Below are 16953 nucleotides of genomic sequence, written 5' to 3' on the forward strand. Positions count from 1 at the left end.
CATCACTGGACCAGACCAAAGGAATGTCGAGCTATTTGACTTCTTCATCTGTGTGTCTTACATATGATATACTTATTTATATGTGTTGACATTTTGATTTCTTAACGAACTATATCAGAGTATGTCCAGCGTAGTTTGTGGTCGATAGCACTTGGTGCCACATCTTGGGGATGCTGGTTTTTCATTCTTAGGATCCTGTCTTCATACATTTTCCCTCTATTTAGGTCCTCATATATAATCGCAATGTTCATCACAAAAGTAAACGCAAGGTGGTAGAGTCGAGCTAAAAATCTGCACCGTATGATACAGTACAGTTGATTTTGATACGGATTCCATATTTCCATCGTAGCTTGATATAAACTTTGTTCAGAATTTGGACTTTCGTTAATAAGATCACGCCTGCCACTCACAAGTATATTGCAACAAGGCTATTCACATATATCTCAAAAGCTGGACTCTATGGAGAACGAGTTGATTCTGGTGCTTAACCATGTCTCTTGTTTAGCTTCTGTACTCCATGGACTCACTGACGCTCCACCCTATGTTCAGTCACATATCAAGGGTAATCTAAACTAGCATTTTCACTTCATTATTACACCTTGTAGACTTAGCGTTGAACCTTTGCTTTCTACCAAGTGCATCAATTTGAAATTTCAGATATTTCAAATCTTCATAATTGTGAATAAGTGTGTTTTAACATTTTATCTGAGATTTTAGAGACAATGTTTCCCTTTATAAAGCCACTAGTATTATCTCCCATACTACGTACTGGCACTATTTTATAAAATATGTTTATTTTGATTTTTGAATATACTAGTATTAGAAATTATAATTAAGATAACATTAAAATTTTGATGTTTATAATTTACAACAGTTCAATATAGACACAATATATATAATGTTAATATTTGTTTCAAAACCAAAATAATCATTAAATATGATCGAACAACAAAAGTAAATATCTTGCAAAAGCATAATTAAATGTCAACTTAGTTTTGAAGATAATTGAGGCTATTATATTTTGTAGTCATTTTCTTATTCTCTCACTCACGTTTACTTTTTTGGTCATATTCTTTTATATTTCTTTTTATACAACGATGCCATTTGCTTCGGCATTTCTTTTTATGAGGGAATCTACGAAAATTCAATAAAAATATATAAGAAAAAAAAAATCAGAAGTGTATCCCCTATATATTATTTGAGAAGCATTACAACTTCTTTTTGTAGCCACATGTCATCACTAGGATGATTCTTAGAATCATTAGAGAAATATGTTGGTCCATCTAATTATATAATAAGTTTTTTATTAAACTAACAATAAATTCATTATTAATGTATTTCATTATTTCCTTAAATAAAATTACGAAATTGCCTAATGTGGTTAAAGTATATATATGACAATTAATGATTTTGAATAATAAAGATTTGATAAAAATTAGTGTATATTCTATCATATTTGTTTAATTTTAAACTATTAAATAAATTAAACAACCACAATAACCATATAATAAAAAATTTAGATTTTTCTATATATGTTATATTTTGAATTTTGAAAAACGATTATAAATTACTAAAACTGTTAAAAGTTTCACATTGAAATGATTACAAAATTATATAAGTAAAAAGTATAATTTAATTAATTATTAATATTGATATATATATATATATATATATATATATCGTTTTAAATTAAACTATAAACCATATAAAATACATAAATCTTTTAGTTTCAAAATTTACTTTGAACAATTTTTTGGTAAAAGTTTTGAACGAACATTGACAACTTATTTGTTTAAAATTATAAATTATTAAAACTATTAATCTCACAATGAAAATTTTGTTGTTAGTAATTTAAATCTTTTGCTATAAAAGATACAAATGATCAAAAACACTATATGAGTAGAAATCATCATTTAATAGACATTAATATTAAAAATATACTAAAATATACTATGTATGTTAGTATTATTTAAATTTAATTACATATCCTATCAAATATTAAAAAAAAATTGGATTAATAAAATTGATTTATATGTTCACACCAATTTAATTATATATTTAATAGTTACTGACTTTTAATTATTCAATATATATTTATTATTTCATAATATGTAAAAATATTTAATACAGAAAATAATTTTTATATATAATGTTCATCCCGCGCAAGGCGCGGGTCTTAACCTAGTGTTGAATTAAAAGTAAAGAAAATAAGATATCACCACATTTATCAGACATAAGAACGTGAGAGTTTTTTTAAATGACGTGGTAATTAAATGTCAACTATATTAGAACGTGAGAGTTTTCTTTCTTTCTTTTTGTCAAGAACGTGGAACTGATAATGCAGAAATTTTAAGGATTTAGTCATTTGGTATTTTAGAAATTTTAGGATTTAACATTATTTTGTCGCCATTTTTTTTAAACAGATGCCACGTGTCAGATTTTAATTTGCTAGGTAACTTGTGTTTTAGTATATAAAGACTTCGTAATTGATAATGATATGTTGTCTTAACTAAAAAACAAAAACAAATATTGATCAACTGAAGGCAGATGTTGAACACCATGCGACTGAGGATGAGCACCATGAGGCTGAGGAGATTGAATTTCATATTCATGGAAGACCGAGATCGGCAAACAAATCACCCATGTAACTCCATAAAAATAGGGGTGGGCACGGAGCAGATACTACCATAAATTTTAATATTTGTGATTTGTTTCATAGTTTACGGATATCTAATTTTTTGAGTTGTTTTGTTTCGGAAAAATGCAGATATCCGGTTTTTTAGATATCTGAAAGATTTACAAACATTTGTGAATATTTATGCATATTTACGAATATCTCGTCCACTTTGTTCAATACGAATAAATCTAAAAAAACATTATACAAGTTTATTTCAAAAATATTTTTAAATAATATTAAACAAAAAATAAAAATTGTTGAAACTGTATGTGCATAAATTCAATTTTTTAATAAAATATAAAATTTTAGTTTTTATAAAGATTTTGTGTATCCTTCTTAATTGAATACTTTTATAAGTAATTTTATAAATAAAATTATTAAAAATATATGTTAAATAAAAGTTTTATAAATTATACATTTACAACTCTCTATTTAATTGTAGATATACTTCTATTTGTATAAAAACAGAGCAGAACAGATATCTGACTCTGAAATTTTTAGTATTTGTGATTTGATTATTTTTAATGGATATTAGATTTTTAATATTTGCTTTGCTTCAAAGTCTTACAGATATGTAGATTTTTTGGATCGAAACGAATAACGAATTGAAACAAATTTAACGGATAAAATATCTAGCCCTAATAAGAAATTGTTTAGATGATGATTAATTTGTTTAGTTAAGTTCTTACTTTTTAGATATCGATTTTGATAAACATTGTATTAAAGAAGAGGCTATTTATTATAGTTTGTAACATTTTTAGTGGTAACGCAAAATTTACAAAGATTAAGGAGCTACTTAAGTACTCCACTCTTGAGAAAGCGTTTGTTCATTATAAAGACCATCCAGCTGTCTTGGTGCCAATTTTGCTATGTTTCGATGGTTAAGCTGATACTAAATAATACTCCCTCCGTATTTTTTTTATTTGACGTTTTCCAGCTTTACACAAACATTAAGAAAAGTGATACAATTTCTATTTTAACCTTTTCAATTGCTTTAGATTGACTAAAGATGCTAGAAGTCACGTTAATATTACAAGGGTAGAAACATCAACTTCTATCATTATTTGCATTGAACTCCGTAAACGTCAAGTATATTGACACAAAAAAAAATCACTAAAACGTCAACTATTCCCGAACGGAGGGAGTAATTAGTAACTACTGTGACTCCATGAGAAAAGCCGTTGGATAGGTTCATATGCAGTTATCATAAATTTGAAGTTAAAAAAAATTGACCGCGAACTGGTTGTTGTATGCAATTGTAGCAACCGACTGAAAATTGGTGATGATAAAAAAAAAATTGGTGATGATCACACTTTCTTAAGAGTGATGGTATTATTCTTTGATGATAACGTTGGCTGGTGTCACAGAAAAAGTTAAATCACTAAAAGCAGTTGTATATGTAAACTATATTACTGTGTCTGAGGTAAAAAGAATTGTCTTTTTTTGTTAAACGTAAAAAAAATTTCATCTATTTGTCTTTTTGTTTTTACCTTTGATAGTCCTTAAAAACCAAAATTGTTTATTTTAGTATATGAATATTTAGAAAACGTCTACCTACCATTTATTTATTTTTAAAATTTATAATTAGTTACCAAGGGAACAATTTTTCAAGAACTTGGGTTGAGGAAAATAAATTGTAATTGTTTTCCTTTGGCCAAAAAAGTATCTTGGTGTTATTGGAGGAATTGCTACCGGCGACGCAATGTGGTACAGTCGATCTAAAAATCTGCATCCTATAAAACAATATTTGTAATCGCAACGTAACTTACTGCCAGTGGAAATTTTGCATCATATGAAAAGATATTTGTATTAGAGATATTTTGTAAATATACATTAAAATAGTGGACCGCTAGCTCATTTGGAGCTTGCAAAATGGGTACCCTACATTTTTGATACTTCGAAGCTGAACCCCACACGTTTTCAATTATTAGCTTACATAACCTGCACTTTCGATTGTGTGGCTCTTTGTCAGAGTCAGAGCGTCCAAACAAAAATAAATTGAAAGTGAAAGAAAAGAGAGAGAGAAAAGTAAAGGAGATAGCAAGTTGTAAAGTTCAACAATAGGAGTGTTGAGAGAAGATAATCCAAATAAATTTTTGGATGGTTAAGGAAAAAAAACTAATGATTGGTTTGCATTTGACAGATCTAATGATTAATCTTGGTTTAACTTCATGATTCATGATATAGACACACTGCTCATTAGGAAAAAGAAATGCGTTATACATTCATAACTAGATGAGGAAAAATATAATTTTTATTTTGTACTAAGAATTAACATTTGTGTCATTGATTTATTAACTCAGAAGGAAAATACTCGAGTATTTTCTGTGCTAAATGGGTGCTTTTACAAACGTTTACATGTATTTATTATGAGTTTAGAAGTCACTGATATGAGAAGCATATAATACAACACCGAAAGTCCACGCTTCTTCATCAACTTTGCCTAATTTTAAATGGGGTTTTTGCCAAAACTAACCCACAACTTGATTTTAATCCCAAACCTATACCCAAACTTGAATCAAATGCAAAACTAACCTAAAAGCCTAGTGAAATTACAGCTCAGCCCCTTGTGACCAAACAAAAAAAACAGAAGCCATTTTTACGAATATAGCCCCAGTAAATCGTCTGAGTCGTCTGAATTGTTGGAAGTCGTCTAGACGACTGAAGTTTCAGTCGTCTGGTACCAGCTTATTTTAAAAATAATTTATAAATCTTGTAAAAAATATTTTGATGCGTGAAAAATAAAAATCAAGTAATTATAAACAGTTTTAAGTGATATAAATTAAGATATGATAAAATTGATTTGTTTTAAAGATAGATGAGTGGAAGTAGTGTATCATTATATTCTTTGGTTTAGGAGTTTGGCAAACATATGTTGTAGTATTGTATGTATTGTTAGGGTTAGATCTTGGAAAACTAAAATGTTTTTTTCAAAAATTAGTTTTCACCAATATGTGTTTATTTCTGTGTATAGTAAACACTTTTCAAGTTTGATTTGATTTTATGAAGTGTTTAATTAGATAAATAAGTTTAGGGGTTATGTTTAGGGTGTGGACGACTTATATTTCAGTCGTCTGTTGAATAATTTACACGGACGACGTATATTTCAGTCGTCCAGACGACTTACTTGTAAGTCGTCTGGAAAGTCTTCTATTTTAGTTTCCCGCTAAAAATATTTAATTTCCCGCTAAAAATATTAAACTCTTCTGGACGACTTACATGTAAGTCGTCTGTTTTAATTTCTTCACCAGACGACTGAAATGTAAGTCGTCCAGGAAGTCGTCTGAGTCAAAAATATTTAATCTAAATGGATTTTTTGTCTCCCTATATAAAGAAAAATTTACACATTCTCTCTCCTCCTCTCAAATGGCTGCAACAAAAATGTAATGTTCATCATTCTAAAACTCTCCAACCTCTCTCTAATCTCTTTGACTTGAAAACACCAAACTTTATATGAATTTTTCAGTTTTGTCTCATGTATTTCTTACTAATCTATCTCTTTTCCAGGTTTTTAATCAAGTGGTACTCATCTTCCACTAATTTAGAGGTAGATCTATTAATTTTAGATATGTATTTTTGTGTGTTCTATAAATGTAGATTTATCTAATCTTCCACTCATTTTCTCTATTTTTAAGTCATTTGAACGTTTTTGGATATGCAGGTTTTTCAGATCTGGATTTGATGTGCAGGTTTTTCAGATCTGGAAGACTTCTGGGACGACTTACCTGTTAGTCGTCTGGAAATCGTCTGGAAGTCGTCTGGACTTCTTGGAAGTCTTCTGACAAAGTCGTCTGGACTTCCAGGAAGTCGTCTGGACTTTCAGGAAGTCGTCTGGACTTCTAGGAAGTCGTCTGGACTTCTAGGAAGTCGTCTGGACTTCTAGAAAGTCGTCTGGATTTTTCTGAGCGTTTTGGTAAGTTCTTATGTCTGATTTTTCTTCATTTGGTAACTTCTTGTTGTATAAAGTTCTTACTTTTTTCACAAACTAAAACTCTCCAAACCCACTCTAATCTCTTTGACTTGAAAACACCAAACTTTATATGAATTTTTCAATTTTGTCTCATGTCTTTGTTACTAATCTATTTTTTTTGCAGGTTTTTAATTAGATGGTACTCATCTTCCACTAATTTAAAGTTAAATCTATTATTTTTAGATATGTATTTTTGTGTGTTCTGTAAAGGTAGATTTATCTAATCTTTCATTCATTTTTTCTGTTTTTAAGCCATTTGAACGTTTTTGAATATGCAGGTTTTTCTGATCTGGATTTAATATGCAGGTTTTTCAGATCTGGAAGACTTCTGGGATGACTTACTTGTTAGTCGTCTGGAAGTCGTCTGGAAGTCGTCTGGAAGTCGTCTGAACTTCCTTAAAGTCGTCTGGACTTCCTGTAAAGTCGTCTGGAAGTCGTCTGAACTTCCTAAAAGTCTTCTGGCAAAGTCGTCTGAACTTCTTGGAAGTCGTCTGGACTTCTTAGAAGTCGTCTGGACTTCTTAAAAGTTGTCTGGTCTTGTCTACTCAAGTGGAATCCAAGCTTATCTTTGTAGATGAATGATCTATAATAGTTTTGTTTGTGGTCTGTTTTGTGAATTGCATGTATACTCTTTTAGTTGTGAATTTTTTGTAAAATCAGTAATAATGTTTTCCAAGATGTATTAAATGTGCTAACAATGTGTTTACACATTTACAAATCAATGAAATAATAGACTTCAGTAGCCTTTTTCTTATCTTTGGATCTCTCATATGCAATAATAAACTCCAATGGCCTTTTTCTCATCATAATAAACAAGAATGTTGGTAAGAGATGAAAACAAACAATAGCAACTAGTCAAAGCATATCATATTTTTTATAAGTTTGCATTGAAAACCTTAGTCAAATTTAGTAAAACTAAGGGAGAGAACATATTTTGTAAATATGAGTTTTACATATCTTGAAGTTACTTATCACTCTTTAAAATACAAGTTATTCAAAAACTAACGTAGAAGACTTAAAAACTAGTGGAGAAGACGCGGACGACTTCAATCTAAGCTGTCTAGACGACTAAACTATATGTCGTCTGGTCAACGCAGAGGTTATTTTTGCAATTGACTTTGAAATCTGTTATTTCGGACGACTGAAAGTTAAGTCGTCTACTATTGTTTGGTTAAAAAAAAACTCCAAAAAAGCTAGACGACTTACATTTCAGTCGTCAGAGGTTAGTTTTGCATTTGACTGGATTATTTCAGAAGTTTGACTTTTTAGACGACTTACATTTCAGTCGTCTAGTGAAAATTAAAATAATAATATTTTTTAAAAGTAGACGACTTAAAGTTAAGTCGTCATAGGTTAGTTTTGCAATTGAAAAAAAAAACTTCAAGATTTAATTATATACAGACGACTTATAATTCAGTCGTCCACGAGACGACTGAAATGTAAGTCGTCCAGGATTTACGAGGTTTGACCAGAATCTCGGAAAAAAGTTCTGGACGACTTACAATTAAGTCGTCTGGTGGACGACTGAATTATAAGTCGTCTGTGTATAATTAAATCTTGAAGTTTTTTTTTCAATTGCAAAACTAACCTATGACGACTTAACTTTAAGTCGTCTACTTTTAAAAAAATATTATTATTTTAATTTTCGCCAGACGACTGAAATGTAAGTCGTCTGGGGAAGTCAAACTTCTGAAATTATCCAGTCAAATGCAAAACTAACCTATGACGACTGAAATGTAAGTCGTCTAGGTTCTTTGGAATTTTTTTTGAAACCAAACAATAGTAGACGACTTAACTTTCAGTCGTCTCAGGTTACAGATTTCAAAGTCAATTGCAAAAATAACCTCTGCGTTGACCAGATGACTTCCAGGTAAGTCGTCTACAGCCGGACGACTGAAAGGTAAGTCGTCTACAACCAGACGACTTCCCAAGTAAGTCGTCTCACGAACAGATCTGGAAAAAAACTCGATGTCATACCTTAAATTGGTGAGATAAGTTCTTTAGCATGCATAAGGCTTCTCCAAGCACACAGAATCACAAACGAAAGTCACCCACCCATAATCGTTAGCTTCTATGACTCTATGAACCATAAAAATTTTAGAATCAAAATCTTGGGTTTTTTTAGCTCATTGTGGAGAGAAAGTGAGAGATATGTTGTGTTTAGTTCACAAGAATGGAAAAAGAAGAAGGGTAAATCGATTTTGGGAGCATTAAGAGCTTCAAATTGGTTGTTCATGGTGGTTGTGGTATTGATGACAATGGCAATCTTGTAATTACTTGAAGATGATGAGGGTGAGAGAGTAAAAATGTCATTTTCGGAAGAAAAAAAAAAAAGATATTGATGGCATTTTCGTAAATTATATGAACTTGTGGGATGAATAGGGAAAAACCAATTTTCAAAAAAAAGGGAAGTTAGTTTTGTGTTTGACTTTAAGTTGTAGGTCAATTTTGCAAAAATCCCATTTTAAATAGCATTTCCTCAAAACTGCGAATCTTCATTACGAGTGGCTGATTTTTTTCATTCTCTATTAACTTCTGTCTTCAAGAAACGGACAAAAAGAAAATGGCATAATAAGAAACTGAACGAAAAAGGCAAATAAGCGAAAATAGAGGTGCTAATTTGCACACGAATAAGCGAATACGAGATAGGCACACGAGAACGAATCGTAAATCCATGCTTCATAATTTATAAATTCCACTAAACAAACCCCAGCAACATATAATCCACTTAGTGACGACTGACGAAACAGGCCAACAACACGTACTTCTCAGCTCTTGTTTTTTTTTCTGAAGATCACCCACCTAAACACTCAAACCTCAGAAGAATGAATGAAATTTTTAAAAGAAAATAGAACTCCAGTGGCTGCTTTTTAAATTGAAACCGTACGTTCCTGTCAGAATACCCATAATATAAACACTAATTGTACACAATGCTTTAAAAGCCTCCCCCCCTCCCCCCCCCCCCCCCCCTACCAAACTCCCAAAAAATTGTGTGGGTGGGTCTGTTCCGACTGCTTCTTTCTCCCGGCTCCTACGTCCCTCTTTCGTCTCGCCGGCACAAGCTATAACCGGAACTTCCCAACCACTCGAGTTTTTCTCTTTTCTTTAAGTTAACAAATGTTCTATTAAAGTCTTTCACTCACCAGCTTGTTGCTTCTGATCTACGGGCTTTACCTGAACCGCAGGTGGAACCGCGTGTACATACGGAAACCCTGGAGGCACCAGCTGATGTTGCTGCGTCTTCCCCATACCTCCTCCTCCTCCTTTCATGTTACTGGCTGCTGCTGTTGCTGCAGCAGCGATGGCTTTCGCTGGATCTGAAGTGGCCGTAACGGCTCCTGTGGTACAGCCGGATAGAGTGACTGGTGGACATGCGGCGGCGGAAGTAGCAGCGGATGAACCTGGTTGTTGCTGATGTCTTTGAATGTAATAACCACCAGAAGGAGATAAAGTGATCTGCTGCTGTTGATGTTGATTCTGAGAATGCATATAAGGATTAGAGAAGAAAAGCTGGGCTTGCTGCTGCAACCCATGCTTTGGCAACTGTTGCTGTTGTTGTTGAGACTTGGATCCTAAGCTTGTGGTGGGGTTTCCCAGAACTGAAGGACCGTTGTTCCTTCCACCAGCGGAAGAAGCTGCGGATGCAGACTGCAAGTTCTTGGACGGCTGAGATGATGAGTGAGTAGTAGAGGAAGCTTGTCCAGCTTTGTTCACCGCTGATGAAGCCGAAGCAGCTGTTCTTGGGCTCCCACCCGCGCTTTTCGAGACGGAAGAAGTTGAAGGTGACCCAACTAACATTGGTGGAGACGGAGCCTGGTTGTTGGCACCTCCTTGCACCTGCTGCATTGGCGAACCAGACGCCATAGGTTTTGAGTTTGATGCAAAAGATATCTGCGACTGCCGGCTTTGCTGTTTCTGCGATACGTTTCTTACAGACGATGCAGCGGCAGCAGACGATGGCGACAGTATGGACGGAGACTGCGCTTGGGAAGTGTTGGATGTCCTGGGTGAATTGTTTTTCCACTGAGGAGACTGCACTTGAGTGCTGCTAGACTGGACAAGGTTTTGAGGAAATCCTGAATTGGCATTTGTAAACTTAGCGCTTCCGGCGGGTGATACAGAGATATTATGATCAGCGAAACCACTCCCGTTACTCGCCACAGGCCCTTTGGTTCTAGCAGCAGAAGCAGCGACTGAAGTTGCATACCGTTGTTGCTTCTGGAGATACATGGTGGTGTAAGGTTGCTGCAATTGACTCCGTTGCATATGCTGCTGCTGCTGCTGCTGATGTTGGTGTTGCAAATGCTGCAGCTGCTGCTGCTGATGAGACGTCAGCACAGAACTGGAACTCTGTGGCTGAGTAGAACCGTGGTTGAGCAAACGGGATGTATCAACGATGCTACCACTCGTTACAGCAGAAACAGATGCATCAGCTAAGTCGTGCTTGTTAGAGAAAGCAATAGACTGCGCACCATTCAGACCACTCGTTTTCCCTGTTGCTCCTCCTGTTTTCCTTTGTTCTTCCCTCGTATTAGCAGTAGCATTAGACCCCGATTTTCCATCATCTGAAGGAGGACTGTAGTTCATTTTCTGCTGGGCTGCTTGAGCAGCAACATTCGCTGCCATCATTTGATAACCTTGCCTAGCTGCTTCCGGCATGCTGTGGAAGATAGCGTGATTTTGACCAACTGATGACATGTTCAGGGAAGGAGTACTATTAACCCCGTTGAATGTCGCAAAGGTCATGGCATACCCCTGGGACGGAAACGATTCCACACCAGCCTTTGAGACCTGTTGTGATTTCTTTTCGCCATGATTGCTAGAGGATACGACAACTCCACCACCTGGGGCAGCTGAACTCATCAAACCCAAGTTGGGTGGTTGCATCTGCATACCGTAGTTCTGGCCATAGGCAACACTTGAACGAGAACCCCGGCTATCAGCGGTTGATGGGCTGTCTCCTCCTACAGTCTCGCTATGTTGAGTCGCATTTTCTCTAGGTTGCCTCTGCTGGAAACTCAAAGGCTGAGATTGAACTTTGTGAGTTGGAAATCCTTGGGAGTTCCCGGGATTTATCGGTGGTCTCAGCTGTTGGTTCTGCAGATGCTTTTGTGCTGCTGAGGAACCAGTAGAAACACTTCCATTTTGGTTACTCGGAGGATGGCTCTGGAGCATTTGACCAGCTTGCTGTTGCTGCTTCTGTGGCTGAGAAAATGAAGGCTGGATCATTTGGGAGGGGTAGAACGAACCATTAAAAAATGGTATCGGCTGGCCAGGAGCTCCTCTATAAGCAGGTGATGCACCAACATGTGCTGGGACTGGAAATGGATAGCCATTATTCTGTAAGATGGCCAGATACTGCGTTTCACTGCCTGGCATGCCCGGATAGCTGAAGGTCATTGTTGGGGCACCAGCTGGAGTAGCTGAAGCAGAGCCATTCATGGAGTTCGCAGTAGCTGTCGCACCAGGAGAAGCTGTGTTGCCACTAGGAGGTCTAACAGATGCAGCAGCTGTGTGAGGCTGTTGGCCCACGGGGAATATGAATGTCGGACCATGCTACAATAAAGAATAAATAAAAACAATCAGCTGGCAAGAAAGACGACAAAAATTTTGATATGAGAAGCATGCTTAGATGGACGACAAAAAAGAAACGAACCATGATGTTATTCGTTGCTCCTTGAGGCAGAGCTTGCTGGAGCAATATTTGATTTCTCTGAGCTGTATCTGAGCTTTTGGAAGTAGATTGAGAGTTCTTATCCGGAACAGGATTGGAACTTCTTCCCAAAACAGTCCCCTGAAGTTCTGTGGGAGGCATAAGACTGAGATTGCAGGCCTTGGTCCCATACAATGGAGCTGATCCTGCTGCTGCAGGCCAGAACGGATTCATCTTTGTGAAATGCTGGTGAGATTGAATATTCCGAGCGATATAGCAGTGTGTTGCACATCTCTTAGGCCTCGGTTGGTTAAAAAGTAAATGCGGAGGAGGCTAGAAGAGATAAAAAAAAAAGATTAAAATCAGTGAATAAATGTAGAGAGGATTCTTTGAATGGATCATCGGCAAGCAATGGAAATAACCTGCATTGCCGCAGACGATAAGGAACTAGTATCCGTAGGGACAATTTGCGTTGGCGGCATGTATCTGTTCAATAATCAAAGAGTTTTCTATTAGTTCAAGTGAAACAGAAAAGAGACTTCCACAAAGTTTCACTTGTTCAAAATACAAAAAAAAAATACCCCATTGTAGGAAGACCCCCAGGCCAGCCAGGCATTGACATATGCATAGGTAAAGTGCCAGCTTGAGCTGGAAAATTCAGAAGAAACGATTAAGAAAAAAATCAAAACTTGCGCACGAAAAATGAAACGTCTAATTACCTGTTTTATCTGGAACAGAAGGTTGTTGTTGTTGTGGCTCTTTCTGAACATGATGCTTGTTTATCACACCCACGTGATCAGATTTATCCAAGTCGAGTTTAAGTTCATAACTCCTCTCTGGCTTATGAGGTTCAGTTTCCCCCACCGCACTTTTAGGTCTCTTCTTCTCTTCAGACTCGAGAACCGTCGCATTACCTCCATCTTCCTGCTTTCATCATGCATAAGTGACAAGGTAGAGAATTAAAAAAAAAGGGGAAAAAGAGAACAAGATAAGAAAAGAGAGCCCCGAAAAGACAAATAAAGTAATGATGGATATTATCCCCAATTATCACATTTTATTACCAAACAAAAGTAGGTCCCACTCACCGTTTCCACTTCCGTGGCTTTAGGTTTAGCTTCTGCTGCCACACCTTCCATCTCACCGCCTCTCTCCGATGACGATCTAACCGGCGGTGGGGCCTAAACCGGTTTTTAAAATAAAATCAGGATAATATTAAAAAAATTGGAGAAAATTAAAAAAAATTCAAAAAAAACTGAAACTTACCATCAGATCTATCTCAAACTTCTCTTTCTCCAGTAAGCTTCTGCATGATAAAAAGAAAAAAAAAAACGTCTCTGAGCACCAGAATTAAAATGAAAAGTCACATTTAACGTATAGATCGTGTGCTTACGGTTTAACTCCTGAAATGGTAGTAGTAGCTCCGTCACCATCCGATCTAACTCCCGAGGAAGATTCAACTTTCGGCATTACTGTTTCCTCTTTGGACAGATTGCTTTCCTTCTTCTCAGCTGATCTTGAATCTAACGCTGCCGTGCTGTCTCTAGCCTGTGGATTGGTCGAATCCAATACTGAGGTGCTTTCTTCAGCAGATCCTGATCTTTTGAGCTGATCACCGGAAGGAGGTTGAGTCTTTGACGGAGCTTCTGCTTCAGATTTAATGGCGCGTGATGGTAAGCTGGGACTGTTCTCGTCGTCGTACTTGACATGCCTTTGCTTCTTTCTTTTAGGAGCTGTAACCAAAGAAAGACAAAATGAGCACAAAAAGAAGAGAAGAGAAGAGAGACATAACAGATCGTTGTGAAAGGAGATAACTTTACCAATGGCATTAAACGAGCTCGAATTAGCAGCAAGTGTGATGGTGGAAGACTGAAGAACCGTTTGAGAATTGGAGATGGGTGAAGATACTTTGGACTTGACATCTACAGTTGTTTTTGTTTTTGCACCTCCCTCGTTAGTGGCAGATTCTTGTTTTGACGTAGCGAGAGGCATCCTCATCATCCCGTACAACACCTCAGCGATCTCGATCTCTATCTCGTCTTGAACAGCCACCACCGGAGATGATGACTTGGGCGGGAGTGGCTTCTGTTTCGTCCCTGACGGCTTCAAATCACAAGGAAAATCTTTCTTTAGTAAGATGAAGAGGGAGAGATTGAGTTGAGTCTTTGAGAGACTAACCATCTTTTTCCGGTGGAGAGAAACAGTGGATGAAGAAGGAGAAGTGGATACTTGGCGGTGGCTCTGCTCTCCGGAAACAAGTAAAGCACCGCCGGTGGCACTAGACGCCCATGACTCATGTGGTCTCTTTGTACAAGCTGTGAATGTGAAAGAAGATATTAGATAAGCAATGAAAAGAGATTTGATCAGCGAGAGAGAGATGATGATTCTATTGCAGTTTCCACCTCTCTACCTGACCGAGCTTTTCTAGGAACCGATACGCCGATCATCTCAGATACCGGCGCCGGAGAAGGAGGAGATCTGAAAGTTTTCGACGGTGGCGGAGGAAAGTTCTTCCTCTGGTGATGATTCGAAAGAGACGATGAAAACGAGGCGGGGGAGATATTATTACTCGCCGGAGGAGGAAGCATCTTCACGTCGTCATATTCTTCATCGTCGTTGACACTCTCTTCCGAGCTTTCGTCGCCGCCGTCGTGAACCATCATCAACCGTTCTCCTCTCCTCCTTTTGCTCCGGCTGTTTAACCGATCTCTCTCCCGTTCCCTCTCTCTATCACGTTCCCGATCTCGTTCCTTCTTCCCACTCCCTCCTCGATCTCTCAGCCTCGCCGCCTCCGGTAACTCCACCGGACCTTCCTCCTCTGAAACAAAAAGAAAACCATCGGAATCAAACGGTCTGTCTCAGATCTGAAGAAGAGAACGATTTAAATACAAACCTGGAGAATCTCTGAAGCTTCCGGCTCTATGTCTCCGCCGTGACAAAGCGTTTCCGGTAGCCGCCGCCGCCATGGGTACTCTTCTAGCTTCTCTATTTCTATCCATCTTCTTCCCCCTTCCTAACCTCTCTCTCTTTCTTTGTTTCTTCTATCTCTCTACTAGCTTCCCATTATTTGTGCTCCTCATAATAAAAGCAGGAGCGAATAGATCCACGGCTCATATCTCTTCCCAGTAAAACCTTTTCGCAATCTTCACCGTCGGTGTGAATGCATCCAACGGTCTCAAACTGATACAACAACATCTCCACCCTCCATTTTAGAGATCTCACATCAATTACCTATTTTTTCTTTTTTTTATTAGCGAAAACGTACTCTTTTATTATTTCAATAGTCAGCATCCGCTGTGGGACCCATACAAAAATGAGTAATACTAGTGTCTAAAATATACTCCAAAAATAATATTTTTTATTGTTTGTTTTTTTAATTAATAATTCGATCTCCGAGTCGGATCATGTTAAAAAATTATGTGGACTACTATACCAAGTTATTAAACATTAAGTTGCCACGTGTCGAGATATGACATCACACAGCCTGCTGTGTATGTAATCTCTACCGATATTATATTGACTTTTATTGTGTCAAGAAATTGGAAAGAGAAAATTAAAATATCGAACGTATTGAACAAAAGATAATATTATTTAAATTAAAGTGAATTAATAGCACTATAGTTTTGTAATAAAATAGTCGACAAAAAATTGCAATAAAATACTATTTGTTAAAAGGGTCCTGGGGTAGTGCATTGTTGTCCACTAATCGCGACGACTCGTGTGGAAAAGAAAACAAAATACTGACATATACACGCACAAAAATGATAGTACTTATTTTAGTTATTTTTACCCAAAATAATGTATCACTGGCCACAACCGGTAAACAATGACCCTGGTAAAGGCAATATCGATCAAAATGGAATCTTTGTGACCACCTACACACCGATCTAACCGGTAAAATTAATCATATTAAGTCAACAAATAGCTTTTTTTTTTTTTTTTTCCATCTAGTATTTTATTAATGGGTCAAAGCCCAGAGAATCACATCAAAAAGCCCAACAAAGGGGCAAACTAAGGCCCGACATAAAAGGCAAACGAAACAGGCCTCAAGCCCAAACCCTACCAACCGAACGGCGCCTCCGAGCCCTACGTCCAAAGCACTCGCATGCCCGCCCACGTGTTAACATTTACCCAAACCAAACGATGTACACGTGTTTGAACCTCAACACAGAGGAAACACGTGTCCCGAAAACTCCACGTCTCTCCACCAGAGAAGAACGCCGGAGCAAGTAACGTCGATTCACCGGAACCCACCGGAACCGGAACCACCGCAATCCCTTCATCTTTTGATTCTCTTTACAACGGAGAGCATCATCGAACCTATTCGAGATCTCATCCGCAGAGACACCAACCACCCAACAACTCATACATCTTCCTTACCAAATCTCCAACCCTTGGAGAACATCAATCGATGTTTAACTAACCCGAAAGCCGGCCAAGATCAACGCTTTGAGAGCCGCCGCTTGCCGGAAGAGAAGCCGGCCAAGACAACGTTGAACGAAACCGCCGCTTGCCAGAGTCAAAGCCCGAACTCCGGGAATCGATGCTGATGAGAATCCGGTGAATCGGTGAAGAGAACCATCACCATCCCGTTGATTCCTCAGCCAGTTTCAACCCACCCTTCCTCTGTGTCTGATCTAAGAGAGAGAACAGAGC

General features: G+C 37.0%; 1 protein-coding gene across 2 annotated transcripts; it reads right to left on the bottom strand.

Moving 5' to 3' along the window:
• Positions 1–9309: 9309 nt before the first annotated feature.
• Positions 9310–15393, bottom strand: LOC106453879 (protein TIME FOR COFFEE). 2 transcript variants are annotated; one of them, XM_013896090.3, is made up of 12 exons: positions 15191–15393; positions 14708–15115; positions 14476–14612; positions 14118–14400; positions 13691–14030; positions 13564–13603; positions 13386–13478; positions 13020–13224; positions 12882–12948; positions 12723–12786; positions 12304–12633; positions 9310–12203 (listed from the first exon to the last, which is right to left on the bottom strand). In XM_013896090.3, exons 1-12 carry the CDS (start codon positions 15294–15296, stop codon positions 9783–9785), a joined length of 4494 nt encoding a protein of 1497 aa, XP_013751544.2. In that variant the 5' UTR covers positions 15297–15393; the 3' UTR covers positions 9310–9782. The 2 variants fall into 2 exon arrangements, with proteins under 2 accessions (XP_013751544.2, XP_048593172.1); XM_048737215.1 differs by lacking the exon at positions 15191–15393 and having other exon boundaries at positions 14700–15023.
• Positions 15394–16953: the final 1560 nt, after the last annotated feature.

The sequence above is a fragment of the Brassica napus genome, chromosome A1 (assembly GCF_020379485.1).
Source record: "Brassica napus cultivar Da-Ae chromosome A1, Da-Ae, whole genome shotgun sequence".
NCBI lineage: Eukaryota > Viridiplantae > Streptophyta > Magnoliopsida > Brassicales > Brassicaceae > Brassica > Brassica napus.